Source organism: Aythya ferina (genome assembly GCF_964211825.1).
Source record: "Aythya ferina genome assembly, chromosome: 23".
NCBI lineage: Eukaryota > Metazoa > Chordata > Aves > Anseriformes > Anatidae > Aythya > Aythya ferina.
The window spans coordinates 2,475,062-2,501,055 of NC_140321.1; the positions used below are offsets into that span (position 1 = coordinate 2,475,062).

General features: G+C 43.0%; 1 protein-coding gene across 2 annotated transcripts in view; it reads left to right on the plus strand.

The window, feature by feature from the left end:
- NSF (N-ethylmaleimide sensitive factor, vesicle fusing ATPase) overlaps positions 1-25,994 on the plus strand; it is an 81,647-nt gene that overhangs the window by 7,132 nt on the left and 48,521 nt on the right. For both annotated transcript variants that reach the window (XM_084496685.1, XM_084496686.1), the window contains exons 2-8: positions 5,192-5,277; positions 10,705-10,804; positions 13,644-13,683; positions 17,655-17,821; positions 18,977-19,084; positions 19,721-19,796; positions 25,212-25,367. In XM_084496685.1, coding sequence (XP_084352811.1) covers positions 5,192-5,277; positions 10,705-10,804; positions 13,644-13,683; positions 17,655-17,821; positions 18,977-19,084; positions 19,721-19,796; positions 25,212-25,367 — 733 coding nt within the window. The remainder of the gene's footprint in view (positions 1-5,191; positions 5,278-10,704; positions 10,805-13,643; positions 13,684-17,654; positions 17,822-18,976; positions 19,085-19,720; positions 19,797-25,211; positions 25,368-25,994) is intronic.

The following is a 25,994-nucleotide window of genomic DNA, read 5'->3' on the forward strand; positions in this document are numbered from 1 at the left end:
TTTTTTTTTTTTTTTTTTAATTTTTAATTTTAGAAACACAGCATTTAGGGCATCTGTTGCTGAGTGTACTCCCTGTTGTAGGCATCATATTGTCATCCCTTTCATAATTTTCACATAATTTTAGTTTTGTCTGTACTGCTTCCTGCTACAGGCTATTACAGTGCTGCCTTCCTCTGCTGGTTAGGAACCCTTTCTTAACTGCCAGTGGTTAGCAGTGGTAGCGTTGGTATCATTCTATACCTATTTCTTCTGTCCTTTAGGGTAGAGTCATTTTTCGTCTCTGTTATTTAGCTCTATGGTATGTGTGTATTTAGAGAGAAAGTAGTTATAATCCTCTTCCAGCCTTCTGTGCTGGAAGAGCTTAATTTGTCTCCTTCTCCCAGGCTATTGCTGACCCAGCTCTGCCTCAGCTCATCTTTCTGCATGCTAGTGCTGGTGCTCGTCATCTGTGTGCAGCAGGCTCCTGTTGTTTGCAATTTTAATGTTCATTGCTTTGTTGTTTTCTTTCCTTGGATTCTGTTGCCACTTGATGCGTTGGATCTTTTGATACAAACTGCATTGGGCGATGCCTCATGCACACCTGCTTTCCATCAGGAGCATAGTCTTACATATTGCTGTAGGGTTTTACGTTGCAGCATCTCAGTTCTCTTGTTTTTCTTCAGAGCTCCTTTAGTATCTTCAGTTTCCGTTTTGATATTCAACAGATTTTATTTGCAGTGGTGAGTGAGCGTTTCCCTTCCAGCCCCGCTGCCTCAGTCAGCCGTGGTCCCACGCAGGCAGGAGTGCACCCACTTCTGCCCTGGTAAGTGGGCACTTGGCTTTCTTCGTCCATGCCTCTGCTCTGGACCAGAGGCCTGAAGGTACTTTGGCACCTAACAGCTGGCATGGGAGAGCTGAGATGCTTTTTGCAACAGGCAATCCCCATTTGTACACAGATGCAGAGGAAACTTCACTTTCTATTACTCAGAGCTGTTTGACATTGCCTAGCACTTGTTTGCCAACATCTGCATGGCAGCTATGACGTGTATGTACACACAGATATACGTGCAGACCTCTATGTGCATACGTTTTTGCACAAAAGATTTTAAACATACAATGCTTTAACAATATTTGTCGTATAAACAACTAGTGCAGAGAGCAAAACCTGCCTCAGCTTCAGAAGCTGTTTCATAATCCCCTGGTTAGGATTAGAACATTAAATGAGTTAAGCTGTTTCACATGAAGAGCATCTTTGCCTTAGCATTTAACGTTTTTGCTCTTTTATTCGCCAACAACTGCCAGGTAGTAGCTCACTGCTATTGTGTACCACCAACTTACCTCCTGTGGGGTCTGAGTAATGGGAAGCATGTTTTTCTTTAGCTTCCTCTATCATCAGCCTTAACAATTCACAAATATTAACCATATTTTTTGTGCTCTGTGCTCACCCACGCTACTCTTCTGTAATATTCCAGAGATCTTATTATTCATTCTCTTTCCCAGTTAGTGCAGTGCTTTGTTTTTGCTTAGGATGCTAGTCTTGCAATTCAGGATGAGAAGAGGCATTTTTATCTATGCATAAAAATACCCAAATAACTTCACATTGCTTTCTGGGCTGAGCTCTCCCAAAAGACAAGGACAGCTCAGTGTCACGTTTTACTCGAGGAAAACTGCAATCAGTGCAACTTTGAAAACCAGGCTCTGAAAGATCAGACATCGTGGTATTCACTTGGGTTAGAAAGCTATTTGTTCTTTGGGGTAAGTTTTACTTTGTAAAAGTAAAACATGTCAGGATCATTGAGCCTCCCAGTGCTGCATCTTCATGGCTAGCATCAATGGCAGAGGAATAGAGGCAACGTTGCTGCTGTGTCAGAAATCCAAGGGTGAGGTCCTTTGTGTCCGTCTTTCAGTGTAAGATTTATCAATGCGTTGTGCAGTCACATTTTTCTCTTGGCAAACAGGGGTGTTATTGGAGTAGAGCTCTGCATAGGTATGGTTTGGCGGCCGGTACTGCAGTACCGTAGGGGGTGATGGATGCTTCAGGAAGGAGGCACTGCCTCGAACTGGAGTCACCTCCACGGAGCTTCCCTGTCCTTGGAGTCCTCTCCCTGGATAAATCAGAGCAGCAGCTGGAGGCGGAGAAGACTTCTCTTGCTCCTTTAAGCCTGATAAGTGTCTGCTGTGGGCACAGGACCTGGGAAGATGTATGTGGGTCACCTTCAAGCCAGTGGTGACAGCCGTGGTGTGCAGCAGGTGCCGTTTGCTGTCTGCTGCAAGATCAGCTCTGGTGCCTTGCTGGAACTGAGATTCGTGTTGTCTTGACTAGTTTCTAGCAGTAATCTACTAACTAGCTTAAACAGGGCTTGTGTAAATATACTTGAAGGTTTCCTAAACATACTTGCAGGGATTTTGCTCCCTCTGTTTGCTGCTGTGCGGTGCTGGGGAAAGGCACGGCCTTCAGTTTGTGCTGGGGGCACCCAAACTGTGAGAGCTCCAAGTGTTCCCTTACAGTGCTGCCACTATAGCACAGGGCAGCCCGCTGGGCTCCAGCAGCTCCTGTAACGCCCTGGACTTGTGCCTTTATGCCAGAAACCATACACAGGAGCTGCCAGTGCCCACATCCTTGCTCAATTGCTGGACAGACAAGTGCCCCTGTAATGGTGCTGAGGATATGAGTTGGGAGGTAAGAGGAGGCCTCTGGAACTGTGTGTTCCTCTGTCCTCTCTGGGTACTTTTTGGTTTAGTTGTCTTCTACATGGCCGGATTTCCTCAAATTGTCCCTTGGACACTCAGGAAAACCTGCTTCGGTCGAGTGACATCCTTTTCTTGCGCGAGCTGCGTGGTGCTAAAAACGCTTGTGTATCATTAACATATTGAAGTTTTCTGAAATCGTTTTGTAGCTTCTGGAGAGTACGAACTGCAGAGCTGGGAGCACCGCGAAGCTGCTAGGTACAGCAGGAGATGTTGGTCGGTGCTAAGGGAGAAACGGGCTTGTGCCAAGCGCAGGAGGAGGCGCTGGGATGGCTGCCATGGGCTGTGCTGGTACTGCTGCAGAAGAAGCTAGGGTTCACCACGCATCAACATCTATCGTGTTGTCCTGCTGGGGAAAGGAACACTTGGTGCTGGATTTGAAATGCGTTCCTTTATATTTATGCAGGTCCTTAAAGCAAAGCTTGCACGTTCCCAGAGGCGGACAGAAATAACGCAGAGGAGTGGCAGCTCTGCCAGGCGCTCGTGGTTCGTGTAGGAAGCAGTTTGTCAGCGAGGATTAAAAACGCATTTGAGTACTAGTGCTGTAAAAAGGCTTAATCCAGGAGCTCTGTGGATGGTTTTCTCCAGAAATATCCTACCTAATGCATTTATCAGGGCATGCTCTTCGGAAAATAGTCCCCTCACAAATGAAAGGTGAACTGATAAAGCAGTGAATGCTTTTGCAGGTGACGAGCCTTAACAGGCAGGGTGTGTATTTCAGAAGTCCGCTGATATCCACGATTTTTTATTACAAGAATATTTAATTAAAGTCTCTTACTACAGTTCAGATTCTGGTAGATAAAATGATTTAAAGGCTGAAAACAGATTTATTTTCTGTTGTCACATATGTCAAGGGCAACTAGGCATTACTCAGTAAAAATAATGAATTAATTCATTTCTAAATAGCAAATGCTCTAGAAGAGTTGCGTTGTTACATAAAAAGCTGATCTGTTGCAGGGTATGCTTGCTCCAATACACGTGGAGAAGAATTTTTTGTGATTCAGTTCTCAAGTGGCTCAGAGGACTGTGGGGGTGAAGGCTGAGCAGGATGGCAATGCGTGGGGAATGAGCAAGGCACGTGTGTGTGAATTTAAGGGTATCTTGAGAGAAAACCCATTTCAGATTGCCCTTAGCAGTAAGCTGTCACTGGCAAATGGTTTCTGTTGCCCTGGCTGCAAATTTGTATTTGGCAAATAGTTGGGCTCTAATTAAAAAAAAAAAAAAAAAAAAAAAAAAGACATCCTGGGCAGTCAAATTTAGGTTTGCTCTGCATTAAAAATTTCACTCTGTAGCTAACAATAGAGATCTCACTCTTTCCATCGTTTCTTCTATTTCTAGAGGCATTTTGAGCTCAATTTTGATCTTTCAGCCATTGTTCTCTGGCATAATTCTGCAGAAGCAAATGGGGCTGGGGATGTAGGAAGGGGGTGAGGTTTCTCTTTGGTGCTCCTTGGCCACCCTGCTGAGGTGCTTTCTTGGGATGGGGCAGCAAGAATATTGGCTATCAGGTTATTTTAGCTGCTGATCCCCTTGTAAAAGTAGAGGAAAAAGCTGAACATAGTCTCTTGAAATAGGACTGCTCCTTTGACTTAAACAAAAACGGCTGGGGGGTATACACCCCCACAAAATTTGTTGCAATAATATTTAAGTAGCGATAGGCTGGAGCTGGCAGCCTAACTTAATTTTCTTCTATTTATTACTGATCTGTAATGTTTCTTATAGAGTAGGAAATATCATTTGCATCTTGATGCATTTGTAGAAGAGTTTTATGGAGATTGAGTGGAGCTGGGGAGCAGCTGGCTCAGAACTAAGCCTTCCTGCAGTCTTTCAGCGATGCCCTGTGCTGCACCTCCAGCATGGAGGTCTTGGATCTTAGTTTGCTGAGTAATGTGAGGGAAGCAGGAAAGTAGCATCTTCATTCTGCCCTCTTTTCCCCATGTTGTGCACCTCTAACCCAGCACAGCAGTGTGAGATGGGGTTACCCAGGCTTGTAGGGCTCTGCCAGCAGCTGCTGTGTTGTACCAGCTTTCAGAAAGCCCCAGGGTGGTGTTACCTGGCAAGAAACATCTGCCAGAGAGCACTTTGCTACCTTCAGGCGGGCTGCAAAGTTCATGGAAGTTCCATGAACACCAGGGTTCATTAACAAGTTAACATCATTTGCCTTGCAGGCTTTCTCCTAGGTAGTTTTTTGTTATTTTTCCTGAAATATTGGGTATACTAGGCTGTACTGCAAAGGTCTTGGTTACAACCCTCTTTGTCAGTCGGATGAATTTGGAGAAACCATGAAGAGAAAGAGGAACTTATCAGTGGTGGTGGACTATGCCCTCACAGTATGTCAGTACTCGTGAGACCAGTTTGTGTTTTATGGGTTTGCAGAAGCTTTGACACTTGCCTTAGTAAAGGAGAAAAATACAATGGTGATATTTACTTTATTTTTTTTTCCCCTTCCCTCTCTTTCTCATAGTCTATGCAAGCAGCGAGGTGTCCCACCGATGAGCTGTCAGTAACAAACTGTGCTGTGGTGAATGAGAAGGACTTCCCATCTGGACAGTAAGTGTGCGGCGTTGCTCTTTCAACTTTTAACCAAAAAGGGATTGTTTTCATAATTTGGGTGGAGGTGAAATGGAATTTCACGTTTGGGAACGTAAATACAGTATGTTAATTGACAAAAGTTCTGTACCTTTAGAAAACAAAACTTTGGATGTGCCTCTTTATCAGCAACGGAGATATTAAAAATGTCATTTTCTGTGAAATGTTTCCAGCTTGGGAAATGGAGCTGCTTAAGTAACTATAAACACTTCTTAGTGAAGGAATTCAGGCCTTTGTAGACTTTTTTTGTTGTTGTTGCTGTTACATAGTTAGAATATTTGAGCTAACGGGTAATATTCAAATAGACTATTGTTTAATTGTGTTACTAGGGGCATCTTCCCGCTTCCTCATCATACGGGGATACTGAGTAGTGTCAGCAGAAACCATCTCTTATTCTAGGGGTTTGCATACACAATAACAGGGCAAGACAACCAGAGTGTGGGCACAGCAATTTGGATACTTTAATTACGAGTCTGTGTGAGTGATAGACGCTGAGTCTGGGCTTTACTTTTCTGAGAAAGGCAGAAAACACATTAATTTTTCAGCATGGAATGTACAGAAGGGCTTTGCATTGAAGGAAGCCAATTTGAATTACTCAGTTCCCTTGCTTTGCTGCAGCAGCGAGGTGGCTCTCTAAAGGACTTCCGAATGCAGATTGCAGACAAGTAATTAGTATCAGCTGAAAGAGAGAGCATCACACATAGTAGGAGGCTAAAGGGCTTGGATTTTTAAAATGGGAAACAATGTTTAACAAATGATTATGATATGCTTCGGGCTTTAGCATAAAATACCTGGCCCAGATAAATTCTGCTAAGGGCGGAAAATGAGTGGCTGTGAACTGCAGGGAGCACAGGGGCCCTGCGTTTGCAGCCTTGCCTCTGTGCTGTCAGTCGGCTGCGCTGCTACCCTGGAGAGCTCCTGCATTGCACGGAGCTGGCCTGGCCTCCTGCTGCTCAACAGAACTGTGGTTGCACAACCCCACCTGTAGTGTCAAACGAACACAAACCACTTCACTCCCAAAACAGCAAAACTTTTAGTTGGAAGCAGGCAAAGGCATCTGCTCGAAGATAGCGGTGTGCTGCTCTCTTCAAATGATGTTTTTCCTCAAGTAGATTTTCTTTTTCAAAGTAATGCACTTGGAAAAATACTTGAACTGAGCATTGTACCTCATACATTATAAAAATCTTAATTTCCTGAAGTGTGGATGTCCTAGAAGGACCCAGCTTCCAGGCCTGCAGCAGCCAGCTGTTTTCCTTTCAGTCTGAGAACCCCCTCTCATTATCCAAGCGTGCAGGCAGTGGTATCCTGAGACTTGCTTGGTAAGCAGGCTGGCCACAGTTCTGGCTGAGCTGATTCTCCCCAGGAGAGCTGCCTATTTCTAGAAATTGGGGCTTATGAAGAAAGCAGCATATGTTTGGTTGTGAACAGATGCTATAAATTGTTTGGAAAAGTATAAGACTAGAGTACAGAGAAACATCTCAGCATTCAGCTACTACTGAAAGATGTAGTCATTCTGCTGCATTGCAGATATACTGGGCAAGACCATCCTTAAGATCTGCTGCAGTACTGTGCGTGCTGTCAGCAGTTTGGGTTTGTATTGCCCTAACCATGACTGGCTGCAGAGATTATTTATTATTATTTTATTTTTTGCTAACAGCTACACGAAGGGCTTTGTTTTCACACTTAGGTTTGGTGCTCATGGTCTAGAGACCCTGACCTTAGATCAGTGAGATGGTTTATCCCCAGCATGCCACTGTAGATATTTTCACGCTTCATTTTCCACACCCTGTGTTTTGGGGAAGTATGAATCATGATTTTATGACGCAGGAGTTCACGGGATGCGATGCATTGCTGTAGTTGCATTGCTGGTTTGGTAAGTAGCACTGTCTGATGTTACTGTGACATACTTCTCTCCTGAGGACTCCAGAAGTATTTTGGAGAGAGAAGCAGATGCTGAAAGCAACCGGACAGTGAATGGGACAGCAGTCTGGGAGGAGGCCAGGGTGTTTTATGTGAATGGCTTTTTTTTTTCCCATTGGCAACTGACTATTCTTACCTTTATTCCTGTCTTTTATATGGGGAAACCATTCCTATTATCTCATGCCTGTTTAGTTATCTGGGTTGAAGAACCTTGCTGGATAATTTGCATGGGTTTCCATCATCCACCCGAAAAGGATGCCTGTAACAACATGGGCAGATACTTACTGAATTCTTAAGATGTTCATCGGGTTCTTTACAAAGATGTGCAAGGTATCCTCTCCCGTACAAGAGCCTTGTTCTTTCTTCACCACCATAATATTAACCTGCGTGTCCATTAGTTGGTACCTGTTACAGTTTCTGTTGGCTTGCTCAGCCTGGCTAGCAGGCTTACTGAGTGGAGGTATTCCCTGGGAGCCCTTAAGAACCTGCATTACAGTTGTGCTTTGGTGCTGATGGTTTCAGGCAAAGCTTTGCCTGTGAATTAGAGCAGCAATTTCATCCATCAGAGCTCTTGGGAAACAGCAGGCCCTGGTGACTCATTACTCCTTTTATTAGGTTATAAGCAGAAGCTGTTAAAGAGGTGTAGATTTCCCCCACGAGTCTCTGTGAGCTCTCCAAGCTTCTTCCTGGTGAACATCAATGTTGGAAAGTGCATTTTCATTTTCCTGCTGTTGCCATATTTTGAACGTTGTTAATACTTCAGTTGTTTGCAGTCTGTGGGAAACTCTCTGCTTCTGCTGTCGCTGAGAAGAGACGTGGCTGTTCTTGAAGAGTCTGTCAGGATTTGACCTTTTCTAATCTTATTATTTGGCTATATATATATACATTATTTTTTTTCCAGAAAGCTGATAGATTTTTTCTTTTTTCCCGTGTTTTTTTGTTCCCCTTTCTGGACGTCTGCTTGACCTCCGTCAGGCTGTGCTGTCCAGTGTGCTGGGAGAGGTTTTTGTGAGGGCCAGGGCCTCACTGCCCTCATAGGAAATAAGTTCTTCCTTATATCTAATCTGAATCTCCTCTCTTTAAGTTTATAGCCATTCTTCCTTGTTCTGTCACCACACTCCCTGAAAAAGGGTCCCTCCCCAGCCCCCTTTAGGTGCAGAAGGCAGCCATCAGCTCTCCCTGGAGCCTTCCCTTCTGCAGGCTGCACACCCCCAATGCCATCACCCTGTCTCTGCAGCACAAGTGCTCAGCCCTTTGCTCATCTTCATGGCCGTCCTCTGGAGTCATTCTCGTAGGTCCATGTCCTCCTTGTGCTGGAGGCCCCAGGGCTGAATGTAGTATCTATTTCCTATTACAAATTTAAAACAAAACTGCCCTTGGAGCAACATATGGTCTGGAAGGATGGTTGCCCTTGGCCTGCTGGCAGCACTCTTCCTACAGCAGCCCAACCTGCTGGCGGTCATCGGTGCTGCAAGGGCACGGTGCTGGCTCGTGCTCAGCCTGTGTGCCAGGATCCCAGCCCCTTGCCTGCAAAGCCGCTTCCTGGCCAGTTGGCCCCACTCCGTGCTGCTGCAGGACTTTGCGTTTCCTTTGGTTGGACTCCGTGGTGTTTGTGTCAGCCCACGTCTCCAGACGAAGCCCAGCTGAGTGGGAGCACAGCCACCAGATGGGTCAGGCTGTCCTCCTGGTTTTGTGCCATCCACAGACCCGCTAGGGGGATACTCTGTCCTGTCACCCAGGTTTAAGGTAGCTTTGAGACGGTGTTGGCCCTGGTACGGGCACCTGGGGTACATGGCCGGTGCCTGGTCTGAAGCTGGTGAGGACAGATTTCTCCTTTGTAAATTCATGGTGACTACACCCAGCTGCTTTCTTGCCTTTCAGTACATTTGGTTTCCAGGATTAGTTGCTCCATCATCTTCCCAGGTGTAGGGTGAGGCTGACCAGCCTTCTAGTTCCTTGGATCCTCCTCCTTGCCATTCTTCAGGATAGGAGTAACATCTACTTTCTTCCAGTCCTCTGAAGGCCTTCCAGTCCTCTGATCACCACGAAGCCACCTTAAATGCCTTTTTCTCCCTTGCTGAGATTGTAAAGAACCAAACTACCTAACAGGTTTCTGGGTTTAAGCTTGGGGCAGGAGGAAATGGGGAAGGGTGCACATCTCTACTGCTGGGGATGGGGTACCAGTGGGTGACTTAGGGCCAGAACCAGTAAAGAACCAAATCACTTGTCTGCCTGGTGGAGCAGGCACAAACCTACTGCTGCATTTCTAATGCTTTCTTACCCTGTTGTGCCACCAGTGCAGAAATTCCTGCAAGGTTTCGCGAGCTGCCCGGTGTGCACACTAAAGCTAGTGATGGCTGGTCATCCTGGTCTGCAGGCCACTTGTTTGCTCTAGTGTCAGAGGACTGCGTACTTTCTCCACGTGGCTGAAGCTGTCGTGCATGTGCAGTGTAGCCAACGTATGTATGTGCAGATCTGCTTTTGGACGGTGCTGGAGTCACTGTGTGTGCAAACAAAGATGTGTGGAGCGTGTGTGTGTGTGTAGCATGTTCACTAGAGGATGGCTGGGAGCACAGGTTTTGGCTGTTAGTGTGATCTGTCTAGCCCTCTGCCTCTAACCATGGATAAGAGGCTCAGGAAGAGGGGACACCACAGGTCACAGCAGTCAGTGGCCTTGTGCCTCCTGCGGGTCGTCGAACTGCAGGTGGCTGCAAGGAACAAACCTGATTCGGCCATCGCCCCTGCTGCCAGCGCGCACAAATCCCACCTTCCTTTCCTTTTACTTTCGTGTGCCAAAAGGAAGTCTGCCTATCATATGGTAAGAGCTATCAGGCATGGGTTTTGGGTATTTCCCTTCCTGATGGCTTAGCCTTTGAGAGTGACAGACAGGCATGTGCAGTTGTTGCCTCTGTGTCTGCTTCTGGTGGTTTGTTTGTATTGTTCTGTTTTACCAGTAGTGTTTCTGATCTTCAGGTCCTGTGCAAGGATCTGTAGGCCCTAGCAAATGGGAGGGACAGCCTCAGTGCCTATTGGATTTTACTTTAGTACAGGACTTGCTTCTATTTTTTTTCAGCGATCAAACTTCTAACCGATGTACTAAGATCCTTTTATAGGCTTTGCATTTATTTCATATGAAAATTTCAGCTGGGATATATATACATGTATTAACTTGTATTGGGGTAAAATCTTATTGTTTTGGTGTTATATGCTTTAGATGTGAACCTGGTGTTGATTTTAAATGTAGCAGCCTTTGTCTTTGTGGTTATAGTTTGGTTCTATCATGTTTGTACAGAGCAATTCCTGAAGTAAAAGGCTACTGGTGGGGGAATTTAAATAGTAATTATTAGCCTTTATTTTTTTTCCTGTTACAGGACCAGGTATAAGCTGGCTCATCTCTTTTGAATGCTTCTAGCACTGGGAGAATGCACGGGGATATATATTGGAGTAAAATATTGTTCTCTCTTCTAGACATGTTGTTGTGAAGACTTCTCCCAACCACAAATATGTTTTCACGCTGAGAACCCATCCCTCTGTTGTTCCTGGCAGCATCGCGTTCAGCTTGCCCCAGGTACTGCCTGGTTTGACTTACTGTTTTCCTGGAGAATAAGCAAAATGTCTTGTGCGTTTTGGATTGAAGAGAGCTAGACTAATTGGAGGGAGATGCCTCCATAAATGTGTACTGCAAATTTGATTTCTGAAAGCAAAAGTTCAAAGAGGCATTTACTATAGCTGAAGCAAGCTTGTTTATATTCATTTGTATGTTTAGCATATTCTGGAAAATACTGGAAAAGGTATAATTTAATCTTTTTAAAACCCACCAGAAACTTTCAAAAAGAAAAGCATAAGCAATGTCTTCTATTGGTTTTGAATTGTTCTCTGGTTTTCTTTTGTTTTAGAGGGTTTTCTTTGCTGTGTTTTTCTTTCAAAGACCTGCAGGAAGTTTTCTTGACTATGTTGAGTGTTAGGATTTCTAGAGGAGATGTGCAATTAAATGCATAAAATAGATTTAACTATTCACCTCTTTCTTAATTAAGTCAAGTTACTGCATGCTAAATGATGCTTAGATAAATAATTGATACAATTAACTCCTAAGTAGAAAAATTAATCTTGTAGCCATCAACTGACTTACACAGTGAGTTGCATAATACAGAACAGCAACAAACACGGTCACTAGCTTAATGCTTTTGTATTTGTCTGCTGGTAACTAGTCTAGAAGCTGAGTCTCTGCTGAGTGTCTGTGCTGCAGACAGACTTTGTTCCTCAACAGATGACTTGGCATAGGCCCCAAAACCACTTTTTGCTTTCTGACGTGTTGTTCAAATTCAAATTTGTCCGGATGAGTGGGTGCAGAGAATGTTAAGTTACCATATGTCCAGTTAAGATTTATGATGCCAAAACTGAAAACCAGCTATCAGTAGAAGTTATTTGTATCACAGAGTTGAAATAAAAGTATTTGTAGTCTAGAATTGATTTTTTTCTTAGATTCTGGTAGTTATTGTTGATCTGAGAAAGTTCTGCTAAGGTATAGGTATTTTGCTTGCCCCTAAAAAGCACCTCTGCTAGTAGGCGTTACAGCTGCTGGTAGATGTATATTCTGTTTGAGTGTTCTTAGTGCTGGGGTTTAACTTCCAGGATTTGTTAAAGCTTTGGATAACTGCAGCCAATGTTACACAAAATGCAAATTTACCTCAAGTCCCATCTCATGTATTCGTGGAGGGTCACGTAATGGACACTGAGGCTCTGAGAACCCCAAGGAAGTCTGGTCTGCATTTGTTATGTACATGAAGTTCGTGACCACCTTCAGATTGTAATAAACCAAACTCTCAAGCTGAAATAGTAAACCATGGAAAATTTTGTATACTGGAGAGAGCAAAAGATGAAGGGCAGTGCGGTAATGACAGACTTCCTAGCAGAAAGATGAACACAGGGATTGAGCTGTATCTCTTGCCACAGAGATATCCAAAACAATCATTCTAGCTGAACTTGGCTTTCCTTCCTGTTCCAAAAGCTGGTGATAGCCTTAACTTGGAAGGTTCAAGCAAAGCCCAAGAATCATGGGAGTACTGGTGTGCTGGCCCACCGTTTTTGTACTGGTGGTCCCTGGTGCTTGATATTTTAGGTAGAGGTGAGTTTAGGGTATCTTTTGCTGAAGAACTGGAGTGTTAAGAGGAAGGGAGGAATTCTTACTGGCCATGCAGTTAAATGCTGTAAAGAATGTGATTAAGTATGGAAGCATAGTTTGGTTTTACTTTCTCAGGAATACCAGCACATAAAACTTCCTGTTCTGGGCTTTTGTTCTAACAGGTTGATCCCTGTTAGCCAAGGGAATTACTTCCTTAAGCCTAACTCCAGTTTTGAACCGTGAACATATTGGAGAGGAAGCATGGGGGAGTGTTTTTTTTTTTTTTAAAAAAAAAAAAAAAGGTCATTGTACGCCTTCTACCACACTTGTTCCTTCCAGGATAAAAAGTCAAACATAAATGACCATGAAGAACAACATTTCAAACGCAATGTTAGCAGAGCCTTGTGTAATGATACTTACATACTTTTGTGATTCGTGCCTCTCTAAGGTTGAGATATTTAAGAGATACTGAATACTGCATCGTTTGGAATGTGGATTGTAAATACACACTAGCCAGCCTGTATCACAAGAAGCATTGCAAAAATACCATTTTTGCAATTATTGAACAATAACTTCTGGCATTATAAAGGTCATGGATTTTCATGTCACGTAGTTACTGAACCATTTCCCAATTCTCATGTAGTTCTGCGCTGCACAAATCTTTTTAAAGGAGTTTGAAGGAAGCTAATGATTTTGGACAGCTCCATTCTTACTAGTTCTCTGAAAAAAAATAATTTTTTAAAGTTATAACTTCACATTGTAACAATTTCCTGCAACTACTCTTTATGTGTAAGCTTTTAAAATAATTCACAAGTAGCCTTTCTTGCCTGTTGTGCTACCTCTTCTATGATTGATCATCAATGGAGTTTTAGTAGGAAAGAAGAAGAATGTCAAAAAAACAAATAAAACAAACAAAAAAAAACAACAAACACCAACCAACCAAAAAAGCCCTCAACAACAACAAAAATAACCCACAGAAAACTCTAAAACATCCTATATGATAACTTTAACATCCAAGACAGTGGTGTGATTAATAATATGAAAGAAATGGGACACGATCACCTCCCAAGATCAGAAAATAGGATTATTAATAGAAATGATTCCTTTATTTTGACTTGTTTCCTGTTAATTTGAGGGTCTTTATAAGGTCTGGTTCTGTCCTTTTTTCTCCTTAGGGTTCTCATGGTGGGGAGGTGGGAGCTGTTTTGTTAAGTAAGGATGCTGGCTTTGAGTAGATGTGTTCTGTTGAAAGACAAGGTTTCTGAAGTTTGTCTTGTTCTTACAGAGAAAATGGGCTGGACTTTCCATTGGACAAGAGATAGATGGTAAGTCAGACCGCAGCATGATCATAATGGATTCTGTGCTTCCATACTGAAGTGAAACTGAGGTAGAAAATCCCAGACCTTTGACCCTTCTTCAAGTAACATGTGGCCCTCGTTGGTCAGAGGGAATTGCCCCTGTGTCTGCAGGCTTCCTGTCTCTTAAAATTTGCAAAACCTAGACAAGTATTTTGACTTACCTTCAGACATCTGCCAGTTTACCTCTGTATGGAACGTCAGTGTTCCCACAGATGTGAACATTGAACATGTATGCTGGGTAGTCTGCCCTTGTGGCTTTGGAGAACGCTTACCAGCTAGCAGAAAGCTGATGTTATAGTTGAGGATATTCTTTGCACCTAAACTTTTGAGAATGGGGAAGTTTTAAGAGCTGTCAAAGGCCAGCAGACTGCTCTGGATTTGCTGGCATGATGAGATTTGTGAATAGCACTGATGTTTTCACTGATACTGACAGGAATATTGCTTAAGGGAGAGCCTCTAGATCATCAACATATGAATATAATCTCAAAAGATAATGCTGGTTTTCTTAATGTCAATGTCAAGCTTGCTGGAGTGCAGGAAACCATGACCCTGTGCAGGAAAACACCACGGTGTGCCTGGCAGGCGACTCTAGTAAGAGCAGTGTATTTCTCATGCAGAGAGTCATTTGAATGTTGGTGTTTGTACATACTCATTTACAGAGTTTCTTGCCTTCCTGTTTTACCTGAGCTCTTGCAGGAATGTGGGAGGCATGAGTGTTTTCTGCCAGTCAGTGATGAGGGTGGCATTTACACTTCTGTGTTCTCTTCAGTGTTTCTTGATCACGAGGCTGCAAAATTGAGACCAGTGTGCATAGTTCCTGTATGCTTAGGCACTTTATTAAACAAATGCCTTTCAGGTCAAAGGTACTTCACTGTACCAGAAATATAAATGACTCTGTGAGAATACATATGCAAATTCAGCTGCAGAGTGCAGCTGCTTTTTTAAAAATAAAATAAAAAGAGGATGTCTCCTCATGCAAGTTACGCTTAAGGTATGCCACCCACAGGCCAGTGCTGCAGAACAGTGCTTTTGAGAGCCCTGAGTCTTTTCATTGTTTTGTGTTTGCTTGGTGCCTGATTGGTATTGTCTGTGTGTCTGTGTTTGATGCTCAGCTTATGGACAGACCATCCACAGGAAGGCTGAAATCTATAGCTTCTTGCTGTCACTTCCCTTTTGAACATGTTAAGCAGTAAATGCCTTTCTGCTCAAGGATGCCATGATGCCAGTTTTGACAAGAAGTGAAGGATTCTGCGTTGTGATGAAGGGAAAGGGCTGCATCTTGAGTTCATGCAAACTGAAGATTTGTATTCCGCTGCTCAGGTTTTAATGGAGCCTGATGCCTCTTTGCTAATGTTCAAAGAGGCTGATTTGTATCTCTCAGCTTGCATGCTCTGTCCTTCACTTGCACACAGTTACCTCTGGTAAAGCTGTGGATGTGAAGCAGTTTGGGAGGCTCACCCAGCCTCACTCCAGTCAGTTTCCCAGCTTCTTTGGTCTCAGCGAGGTCATAGGGATGGATCATGACTTGGGTGAGCAGTATGAACTCTGTCAATCCCTTTCTGGAGTGACAAGCTGGAGTGGGTCTGTTTGCCTCTGTGTACAACATGCCTCATAGGTCTTGCTTTGAAGTTGTGTGGTGGTTTTTTTCTTTTGGTAGCTAAGTTAGTATTTTTTTTTTTACACTGAAGAATCACCCCTCTTTTATTTTCTTGAGGTTGGGGGCAGACTCAGGATTAACTTCTTTCTCACCCTTATTTGTTTGTTGATCAGTAATGTGTGCCAGCTGGCTTACAGATAAATGCTTTTCGATATGAAAATTATTTGGGAAAATGAACACTAATATTTAGCACGATCAGTTGTTAGAACAGATTTGTGATTGGACTTGTACAAGACCCTGCTAGAAACTTACAAACCCTGTGGGAATGTGTTCTGTTTTTTAAAAAAACTGAAGTAATTTCAAGCAGGGTGACTGAATGTCACGTGACTGCCTGCTGAGTAGCTGAGTGTAAAGGATCCATAAAGCTGTTCTGCAGATAGGGAGACATTCAGAAAACGAGTGACTCCCCAGGGCTCCCTTTCTGTCTTGTTCCCCCGATGAGGTGAGAGCTGTACTTTAAGGTGCAGTCCTGTGTTTAGTGGGATGGTGCTGCTGCGCCCCCCGGGCTTCCCAGGTGAGCAGATCTCAAAACAGCGTCTTTGGGGAAAGGGGACTCAGTGCTGAGCCCCTCAGGTGGGGGCTGGCATTTGTCTTTAGTGCAGCTCGGCTTTGCCAGCTCCTGTGCTGGAGGTGCTGACAGGGCCGCAGCGGGGTTCTCCTCTGTCCCAGGCGTCCCCAGCGCTCAACCCTCGCTGTGAGGACTGCCCCTGGCCTGCTGACACCTCGGTTCTGGGGTGTTCTGTCCTGAAACTTTTTTTTTTCTGACAAAGCTGTGGGGTGAGGTGAGGTGGGTGAAGGGAAGTCAGCGCCCTGCAGTGACCTGAAGGGAAAGCCCCCCGCGCTCCCTCACAGGACCCACGGCTCTCCCTCTTTAGCAGCAGCTTATGTGATTGCCCTGCTGCCATATCCCTTACCAAGCTATTAAAGATACCTCAGTTCAGGAAGGAGTTTTAGTGTTTCTTCTTCACCCAGTTTCCCAGAAGGTAGCTCCTTTGGTAGCTCATTTCCAGATGGCCTTGTGTGCCAGGAAGGCTGTTAAACGTGCATGCTGTGATGACCGATGTGTCTTCTGGTTTCATCTTAAGCAAGAGGCAGGTTCTTTTCCTTCCCTATATGAGTGTGTCCTGTCTCATAGCATGGTGGGTGCGGGTATTAACCTGCCATCTTCCCAGAAGTCTGCAGGATTTGACTGGAACCATTCTGTTGCTGAGAGGCGTGATGGGGTACAGCAAGCCCTGCGAGAGGTGCATGTCCCTTATTCGCCTCCTACTGCTTTACTTTAGCTGTGACTTCTGTAGCAGGCAGGACTTTATTCTCCAGATTCAAAGCAAGCCTGTAATGTACTTCAGTGTTCTGGAGAAACTGCTTCTGTCCTTTGTGAGTTATTAGGAGTGCCTGCTTTGTGAGATGCTGCCTTTCTAATTGCCTCTGTTGAGGCAGTAGCCCTGACATGAGCTGTGTTCTTTACTTTTATCCTTCTTCCTCCAGCAGCAATGGTCCCAAGTGTCCTCCTGGTTTTGACCTGATGTAACTTGAGAGCTGCGGGGACTGGAGGCAGTTGGCAATGGCAGCAAAGTAACTTTGTCACTTTGCTTTCTGCCTACATCCAAGGGCTGTTCAGTTGGTTCTGGATTGCCAGAGGTGTCCTGGTGAAAGCTAGGATGGGCCCAAGTGTGCCTCGGGCAGGAGTTGTTCCCTGTGTCAGAGAGGAAGGCTGGGTGCTGCCTCATTCTGGGCTGTAGAAGCCTGCTAATTTATCTGCAGGTTCAAGTACAGTAATACAATTTAACTTTCTGCCACCTAGTCTGCAGACAAGATAGTCAATCTCTTGCTACTGGAAAACAATTATGACCTCTGGTTGTTGCTTTTTCAGGTAAGACACGCTTCCTTTGGGCTTTCTGAAGATATCTTCCAAAGTCTTACATGCTGAGGGGAAGCTATTGTGGTTCCACGGTGTGTGTGAACTTGCTTTCACTGTCCTTATCCCCAAGGCTTGTGCTTGAGCTGTTTCAAAGGACATTATTAGAGACTTTAAAGAAACGCAGGGATTCTCAGTAAAGATAAATTTGCTGTGGTTTTGCTCCTGTAGTAGAAGAAGGATGCAAGAGAAATGAGATTTTCTATCTGAAATGGGATATTCACTTTTATGAAATAATCATTCAGAATGGAAGAATATACACTGCTAAACATATAGCATATTTAATAGATTGTGGGGAGACCTGGGGAGACCTTGCTTTATGAAATGTTTTTAAAATATTTTTATATATTTTTATTTTTACAGTTTCCTTATATACTTTCGACAAGGCGAAGCAGTGTATTGGCACGATGACGGTTGAGATAGATTTTCTGCAGAAGAAGAACATTGACTCCAACCCCTATGACACAGACAAGATGGCTGCAGAATTCATCCAGCAGTTCAACAGCCAAGCCTTCTCAATAGGCCAGCAGGTGTGATTTTCTTTTGGTTCTGTTCTTTCTTTTAAAGGCTAAAAAGATCTTAAGTAACATTAAGTGCTTGTATAAGCAATGGTATAAAATACTGAAGAGTATCTAAGTAATTAGACTTCAGCTGCAGAGGTCAGCTAAGAAGCAGAAATTGTTTACTGTGTAATTGGTATCTTCTTAAACATTGAACCATCATGATTTTCACTGAAAGCAGAAGCAGAGTGGTTTAAAATCTGCCTTTTTCTTACCTAAATAAATGTATCTTTGTGAGGAAAATCGGGAGGCTTGAGAAACCTGGGTTCTCTCTGCACCTTAGCCTGTTTGGCTATAAGCATGGCAGCTCCTGGAATCTTTCGAGAAGTAACTTTTGTCTTCCTTATATACAAAATCAGAAATGAATGCCATCTTTAATTAATTCTCCATAGCATCTTTGGTGTGCAGTGTATTTTATTGTAACATTCATTACTGCTCTACAGCTTCCAGTGGTAAGATAGGCGCGAAACATTTGACTTAGGGATTTCTGAAAACTGATGTTCCTATAATAGAGCCTCTCAGCTCTGTAATAGATGGGTTTCTGCCCCTAAGAACTTCTGCGATAGCCTCTGGTTTGTCACATTCTTAGGACAGATTGAGGGCTTCCTGTGATGGTAGTTTGCAACATGCAGGGCCTGAATCTTAAATCAGTTGGAAATGTAACCGTGGAGGAAAGGAGACAGCATGCTCTTTTCTATGTGATGGGACCCCACTTCTCGTAATGTTCATTCTGTTACTTGCCTTAAAGTTAATTCTGTCCAGTTCCACTCTAGCACTGTTTTTGAGGTATTCTTGTCAAACTGAAAAATGAAACATCAAAAAGATTTGAGCTTATTTGTTCTTGCAGCAAAGAAAGGAAAAGAAGTTTTTTCTTGGAAGAAGGCAATTCTTTGTATTTATCCACTTGACTTCATGGTGTGCTTTTTTTGTTCTGTAATCCGTAAGTATGGGACATGAAAAGGACATGTTCAGTATGCCCAACCTTTACAGAATAAAAAGAAGTAGAATTTGTGGGGTGGTAAGCTTTGTCCTCAAGCTTTTTTCTCTTCATATCTTAGCAGCTTTGTCAAAATCTTATTAGCATTTTAATTACTTAAAATCAACTTCTGTTTCTTCTTTCCACAGCTTGTGTTCAATTTTAATGACAAACTTTTTGGCCTGGTGGTAAAGGACATGGAAGGTATGGATCCCAGCATCCTCAAAGGAGAGTCTGGAGCAAGTAAAAAACAAAAGGTAGGGACGCAGGATTCATGTTCATTCCCTAGGGTTTGCAGAGGCTCAAGTATGGAGCAGGTGTTGCTACAATGAGGAACTGAGGTTACTCACATGTGGAGAAGTTATTTTGGTTCCATCTGGCTGCTGCTTTTTCCTTGGAGAAGATAATTGTCTTCAGTTTCATGCAGTCTCGTGTGGTTGTGTAGTTGGGAGCTTAGAGTTGCACCCACTAAAGTGCAGAGCTGGGTGAGATATGAGTATCTTTTGGACATTATATGCTAATTTATGGAAACCTTCTCTCTTGAGAAGAACAACTCTTTTTGTTGAGTTTTGATTTTTCTTTTGTACACTGTGCACATATTTTTTTCTCTTGCTAGACCTTGCTGAAATAAAACAGTTGGTTATGAACTAAATAAATAACTTAAAAAAGCCAACTTATACCCAATGAACTACTGCATTCAGAGTTAAATAATATTTAATAAAATTGCTTTTAGAGGATGTGTTGGTATTTCATGTTCCTTCCAAAAACTCTTGTACTAGATCTCTTTCAGCTGTTTCTCTCCTGCTGAGATCTGCATGGAGATACTGAAGAAGAATCTGAAGTTGAGTCTAATAGCTTAAATTTAACTATTTGTTTTTTTTCCCTTTTTTCAGATTGAGATTGGTTTGGTTCTTGGAAATAGTCAAGTGGCCTTTGAAAAAGCTGAGAACTCCTCTCTCAATTTGATCGGTAAGTGCATCTTTATCCAAAGAGACAAGTACTGCTTGTACTGCTTGAAGTTTGCTGCTTTTCAGGCCTCAAGGACTTGTATACCAAAAGTTTGTTTCTTCCTATTATATGAGTTGACCTAATATATTGAAAACTGCATCTTAAAATGTCTTGTAGCAGATGATTGTACTTGATCCCCTAGGAGCCTTTCACAGATCCTTTAGAATGCAGTTAGTACATGGCCAGGTGCCTATGGGAACCCACTGCGCTGAGAAGGCGCTGTCCTTCCTACAGACCGCTTCTTCTAGCAGGGACTGTATGGAAGCCACTGTCAGCCCACTATGTAGCTCCACAGCTGGCTGAGGGGCTAGGGCAGTTCTGCAGGCCTCTTGCCATGCTTATTGCCATGGCGTATCTGAAATACACGGTGATGCAAGGAGAAAGGTGTCCATTCTTGAGAGACAGACGATAACAAATTACATCAGAAGAGAGGAGGTAAGCCTGATTGCTCTGGACTCATAAGGGTGGATTAGAGAGGCATCATGGACCAGGACTTCCAGTGAAATACAGCAGCTAGTTGAAATGTTTTAACGGTTTTAAACATCAGAGAATTATATTTTTAGGAACACTAACAAGCCAACACCTGTTTAACTTTAAACAGTAGAGAAAAGGGAAAGTGAGAACTTTTTTTTGAACGAGAAGCAAACATTTCAGAATGAGTGCAGAGCTTCTGACAGTCCCATCACTAATGAGATCCCTTCTCCAAGGAGAACCTTAAAAAGATGCTAGAAGGTAGCTTCGGAAGAGCACTTCATTTTTCTTGACTTCTGAAAATCCTGCTCTTCAGAAATTGATGACAGCTGCAAAATAAAGCACAGCATTTTTATTATGTGAGATTTATATTAACCGCTTGCACGTTAACAAAACATAGATTAATTAAAACTATGAACTTCTTGTTTTAAGAAGCACGTTCTAAGGTCTCAGGAAAACAAATCTTTCTGTACAATTTCAGATTTTACTGGCCAACAAATAGGGAATAATTGGTGCATCCTTCTTACATTCATTTAGAAAGAAACTCACGTAGAGCTAGAGAGGAGTCTGGTGCTTTCCCACAGACCCACCAGCTTGAATGTTAGGGGACCTGGACCACAGAGTGGGCAGTGAGGGCATCTTCCCTGCATGTGGCTGTGTGCACTCCCTGGGGTCATGGTAGCTGCCCTGCAGAACAGGTAGACGCTGTTAGTCTGGCTGTTCCTTTTCCTATCTGTGTTATGAAGTCGACAATACTTAGTAAGCCTGTAGTTACAAATGCTTCTCTTGGTGGTAAGATGGCTCTAGGTATTCCTTGCTGAGTATGATAAGAATGCCTGCTCAGTACAGGAATATGTATATTTTTTCTTATTTTCTTTTCCTCTAAATTTCCTTTTACTAGAGCCCATGAACTAAGGAATCTTTTGTTTTTGCTGTTGCTCTTCCACGGATATGTGGCAGGGCCCTTGCAGCAGATGAAGGGTGCTGTGAGTGAGGACTCGGTGAACCCAGGCAGCTCAGTGACTTGTCCAATAATTAGGGTTTTTGTAGTAGGTTTGTGTTCAAAGAACAGCTCTGCTTGACTGTGAGTACTCAGTACCTTTAAGTATTTGGACACTTAGGACAAGAGAATTTAACTCATTCAGCATTGCGGGAGCTGTGGCAAAGGCAGTTTTGACCCTGCACTGAAGTATTATCTTTCCTCAAGTGTGAGGCTGTGACTTTGTGCTCTGTAGTTGTCTGCTTAATAAGCTACAGTTGTTGCAGAAGGGGGAAGACATGAAGCTGTTCTGTAACCTCACATCTTACGTGGACATTTTTACCTGAAAGCACAGCCAGTTATCTATACTGGAGAAAATAAAACAAGCACTAGAGACCTGTGGGATGGGGTTGTAAATGACTAATTAAGCATATTAACAAGGATACAAGTTCTAAGAGCACTGAATGAAGTTTGCATGAACAGCTATTTCATGCCTGCAATTACATGGTTACAGCCCATTTAGTTTTGACCATGTTTTGATTGGACAGCTGGAGGTGAATATTAACATAATCCAATTTATTACATCAGAGCAAGCAGTGGTATTTTATTTGGTCAATATTCAAAGCCATAAAATGACCTGCGATCTTCTTCCTAGCCTGGATAGGTGTGAAGAGTGGTCCTGTGGGAGTGTTAATTGATTGGAAATAGGAAACCTTCACTGTGATTTTATTCCATTGCCTGCAGACAAGACAAAAGAGTTGCTTATGCCTCAATTTACTTCCTTCTGATTGCTACTTTATGTAATCTCCTCATTGATCTGAGGCAGAGCTACTTAATGTGCTTTGTTAGTCTCTGGAGAATTGTAAAGTTGTGAATAATTAAATTCTGGGAGAGGAGATAAAAATAAAAATAAGTGTCACTGAGGACTGCTTTCATTAATGGCCTTTATTTTCTTCAGCAGATAAGAATTGTGATTGTTAAAAAAAAATAATGCTAATTCAGTTTCCTGTTTGTAGCATGAAATTGTGTTATAAACCCAACAAATGATGATGTTTTAGTTCAATCTACAAGAATTTTATTGTGATCAGATGCAGCCAGAAGGGGGGAGTGTAGGCCAAGTTCTGGAGGAAAAGTAACGTGCCTGGCTGAGGGGTCTAGTCTGAAGACTGCAGTGGAGCAGTGAGATGGTAAATATATAGCAATCAGTGAATCAAATGATCACTGCTGTCCTGCATGGTTCTGTGTGTTAGTGCTGGATGTTAGAGCTGGTAAAATGTTGTCCCTACTGTATTAGAGGCATACTCTCGTTTATTTTGTTGAGCTAAGTATTGAAGTGTTTCTTCTAGGTGTATTTAGACCAAGGTTATTATTGGTCTAGTTCAGCTAACATGGAACTTCCGCTTAGTGTGCTTACTGCACTTTTAGATGCGTAAAATTAGGGGATGCTTTGTTCCCAGAGTCAATCCTGTAAAGCACTGTGCATCTCCCAGAAAATACATGACGTTCAATGTCAGCAAGAATTAAGGAATATTTTGAGAATCTTTGATTCTTCCCTGGGCTTTTAATATTGCTGTTTGCTTCTCTGGTAGCTAAGCAAAGTGATGTAGCTAAAAGCCATTCATACATGTTGATCTCACTCATGTGAGCATCAGTGCTTGTTTATAAATTCTCCTCACATAAATTTAAGGTAAGTCTACATGGATCTGTCTGGTAGCATCTCAGCTGTACTCTTATTGTAGTATTTGTGCTTATTGTCTACATCCTAAATTACTTTTAAGCTTCTCTGAAAAGGGAGCAGGGAGCTCTCTAAGACTAAAACTTAGGTGGATTTTGTCAACAAAAGGGAAAGGAAGGCTGTTAGAATATTGCACAGAGATTGCTAAACCTGTGCTTAGGGAATCTGGCTCAATTTGAACCATCTCTAGCAGAGGTAATCAAACAAATGGGGAAAATGAGCAGTGGTAATTTGCCAGGACTGGCTTTTATTCTCCTGAGTTGTACAGGAACTCAAAGGTGAAATAGCTGAACTTGTAATAGTTTTGTGGAACCTTGCTTAAAATTGCTCTGGTGTCCAAGGACTGGAAGATGGCAAGTGCTGTCAGTCATAGAATCCTAGAAAGGTTTGGTTTGGAAGGGACCTTAAAGACCACCTAATTCCAATCCCTGCCCTGGGCAGGGACCCCTCTCGCCAGCACAGGCTGTCCCCAGCCCCATTCAGCCTGGCCTTGGGTACTGCCAGGGATGGAGCACCCACAGCTCCTCCGGGCAGCCTGGGCCAGGGCCTCACCGCCCTCATAGTAAAGAATTTCTTCCTAATAGCTAGCCTAAATCTGCCCTCTTTTAGCTTAAAACCATTCCCCCTTGTCCTGTCACCACACAAAAAGCAAAAAGTCCCTGTTCCACAGCTTTCCTGTAAACCCTCTTCAGGCACTGGAGGGCCCCGTAAGCTTTCCCCAGAGTCTTCTCCTCTCCAGGCTGAACAACCCCAATGCCCTCAGCCTGGCTGCACCATGGAGCTGTTCCAGCCACTGAGCATCCTCATGGTCTTCTCTGCACCCACTCCAGCACCTCCACATCTTTCTGGGGGTCCCAGAGCTAAGCACTCTGCTCCTGGTGGGGTCTCTTGAGAGCAGAGCAGAGGAGAATTCAGAAAGATTCCGCAAAAGGTCTGGAAAGCTACAGATCTTAAACCTGAAATCCGCACAGGAAAAAAAAAATCAACCCAAACTATAATAAAGAATCAAATTCACTGGTATCTATGTAAAGGTGATACCCTTGGAAGGGTCAGCGTATCTTCCTGTAAGGGAAGTCCTACCTCATGATCCTACTGGAATTTGTTACAGGAATAGGGGCTGACATGGTCTGCTTGTTTTTCAAAACTCTTTCAGCGATTCCTTATCGAAGTTTTTTTGAAAAGAAACTAAACAGAAATGGATGAACAATGAAAAGCTAGAGGTAAATAGCCAGTGCCAGTGGAGTTCAGCATGAATCTCTGCTGGAGTCTTTGCTTTTCATTATAATTATTAAATAAGCTGGAATAAAGGCTGAGTAATGAGGTGGCAAAGCTTGCTCCTGTGGGGCTGAATGACTAAGAAATAAAATGGCAGAGGAAATTCAATATAAATAAACATAAAGTGATGCGTGGGAGGAAAAACATTCCTAACTTCAGTCAAATATAATTGCTACTTAAGGCCAAGATCCCAGGTATGAAAGATTGAAGGAAATGCTGGGTCTGTGCTCGGAAGCTGCCTGGCTCTTGTTAAGAATTATTAAGCATAGATGTTAAGAAGTATTACCTCTAATAATCAAGAAATGTGAACAAAGCGTAGCATAATTTTGCATCTATATTTAAAATGCAGATGATCCTCAGTGTGCACAGTTTGGGTCTGCTTGTCTCTCAAAGGATGTAGCAGAAATAGAGAAGAGAGCAGGGAGGAGAGCAACACGGATGCTCAAGTGTGGAGCAGCAACTGTGTAAGGACTGAAGAGCGAGTTAGGACTGTTGTGTCTGGAAAAGATACAACCGAGGAGAACTCAGGACAAGTCTGATGCTACCTGAAGTGGCCTGAAAGAGAGTGAACCAAATGCTGCAGGGTGTTCAGAGTTTACATAGGTTTAAAGGGGCCTAGATAAATTTGTGGCAGAGAAATCCATTGAGGATTATTAAATGAATAGGAACAATTCCTGGCTTGAAGTCCCTGAACAGGAACAGGTAAAGGCTGGGGAAATCGTGCACCAAGCAAGCTGAGCAGCTGGTTCAGCATGCTTGTTACAATGAGTCCTCCAAACTAATGTCTGCAAGGGAACATTGGTTTACCTGCACACAGGTCTGACCTGGTGGAGCCTTTCTGGTGTTTGTATTTTTATTTAATGTAATTCTGCTATGCCACATGTTTGAAATGGTTTCTTTTTTTTTTTTTTTACAGGTAAATCAAAGACCAAGGAGAACCGTCAGTCGATCATCAACCCAGACTGGAATTTTGAGAAAATGGGAATTGGTGGCCTTGACAAAGAATTCTCAGATATTTTCCGACGAGCTTTTGCTTCACGAGTGTTTCCACCTGAAATTGTAGAGCAAATGGGTAAGTATGATAGAGAGAAATATGTCTGGGGTAGAGGATGCAGACCCATTTCTGCTTTGGAAAGACTGGAAATCAACTAACAACCTTATGCTATAACGCGGCAGTTACTTAGAGACCTAAAAGACTAACAAAGCCTTTTCTTCCACTGTTGCTCCTGAATGTCTTTCGTACTCCTGTTACTTGGCTAAAAAAGGGGGACAAAGAAGCAACTTGAATGCTCAACACTGTACATGAAATGTCTGAGCAAATGAAATATATGGTTTAACTGAATACTTTTCTGTTGGAACCCAAACACTGCCTATTCTTCTGCATGCTTCATTTATTCATAGCAATGAGATTGAATGCTCCCATTTCTAACTTACTGGCAATGGGCTTTCTGTACAAATCAAAGGAAATTCTGTCCTTAATGATCCTGCCTTATGTATAGTATCTATTGTTCTGGCAATTGCACTATGAACTTATGTCCTTCTCACAGCATTAGCCCAATAAACAGAGTGTCCTGTGTGATCTTGGATTGGTCTGATTTGAAATTCTGCAGAGGATGCACAGGCCATGGCACGTCTTGGAGTTTGTGAAATAAAAGCACAGATTCTTAAATATAGCCTTTTTGGGTCTAGGGTAGAAAAG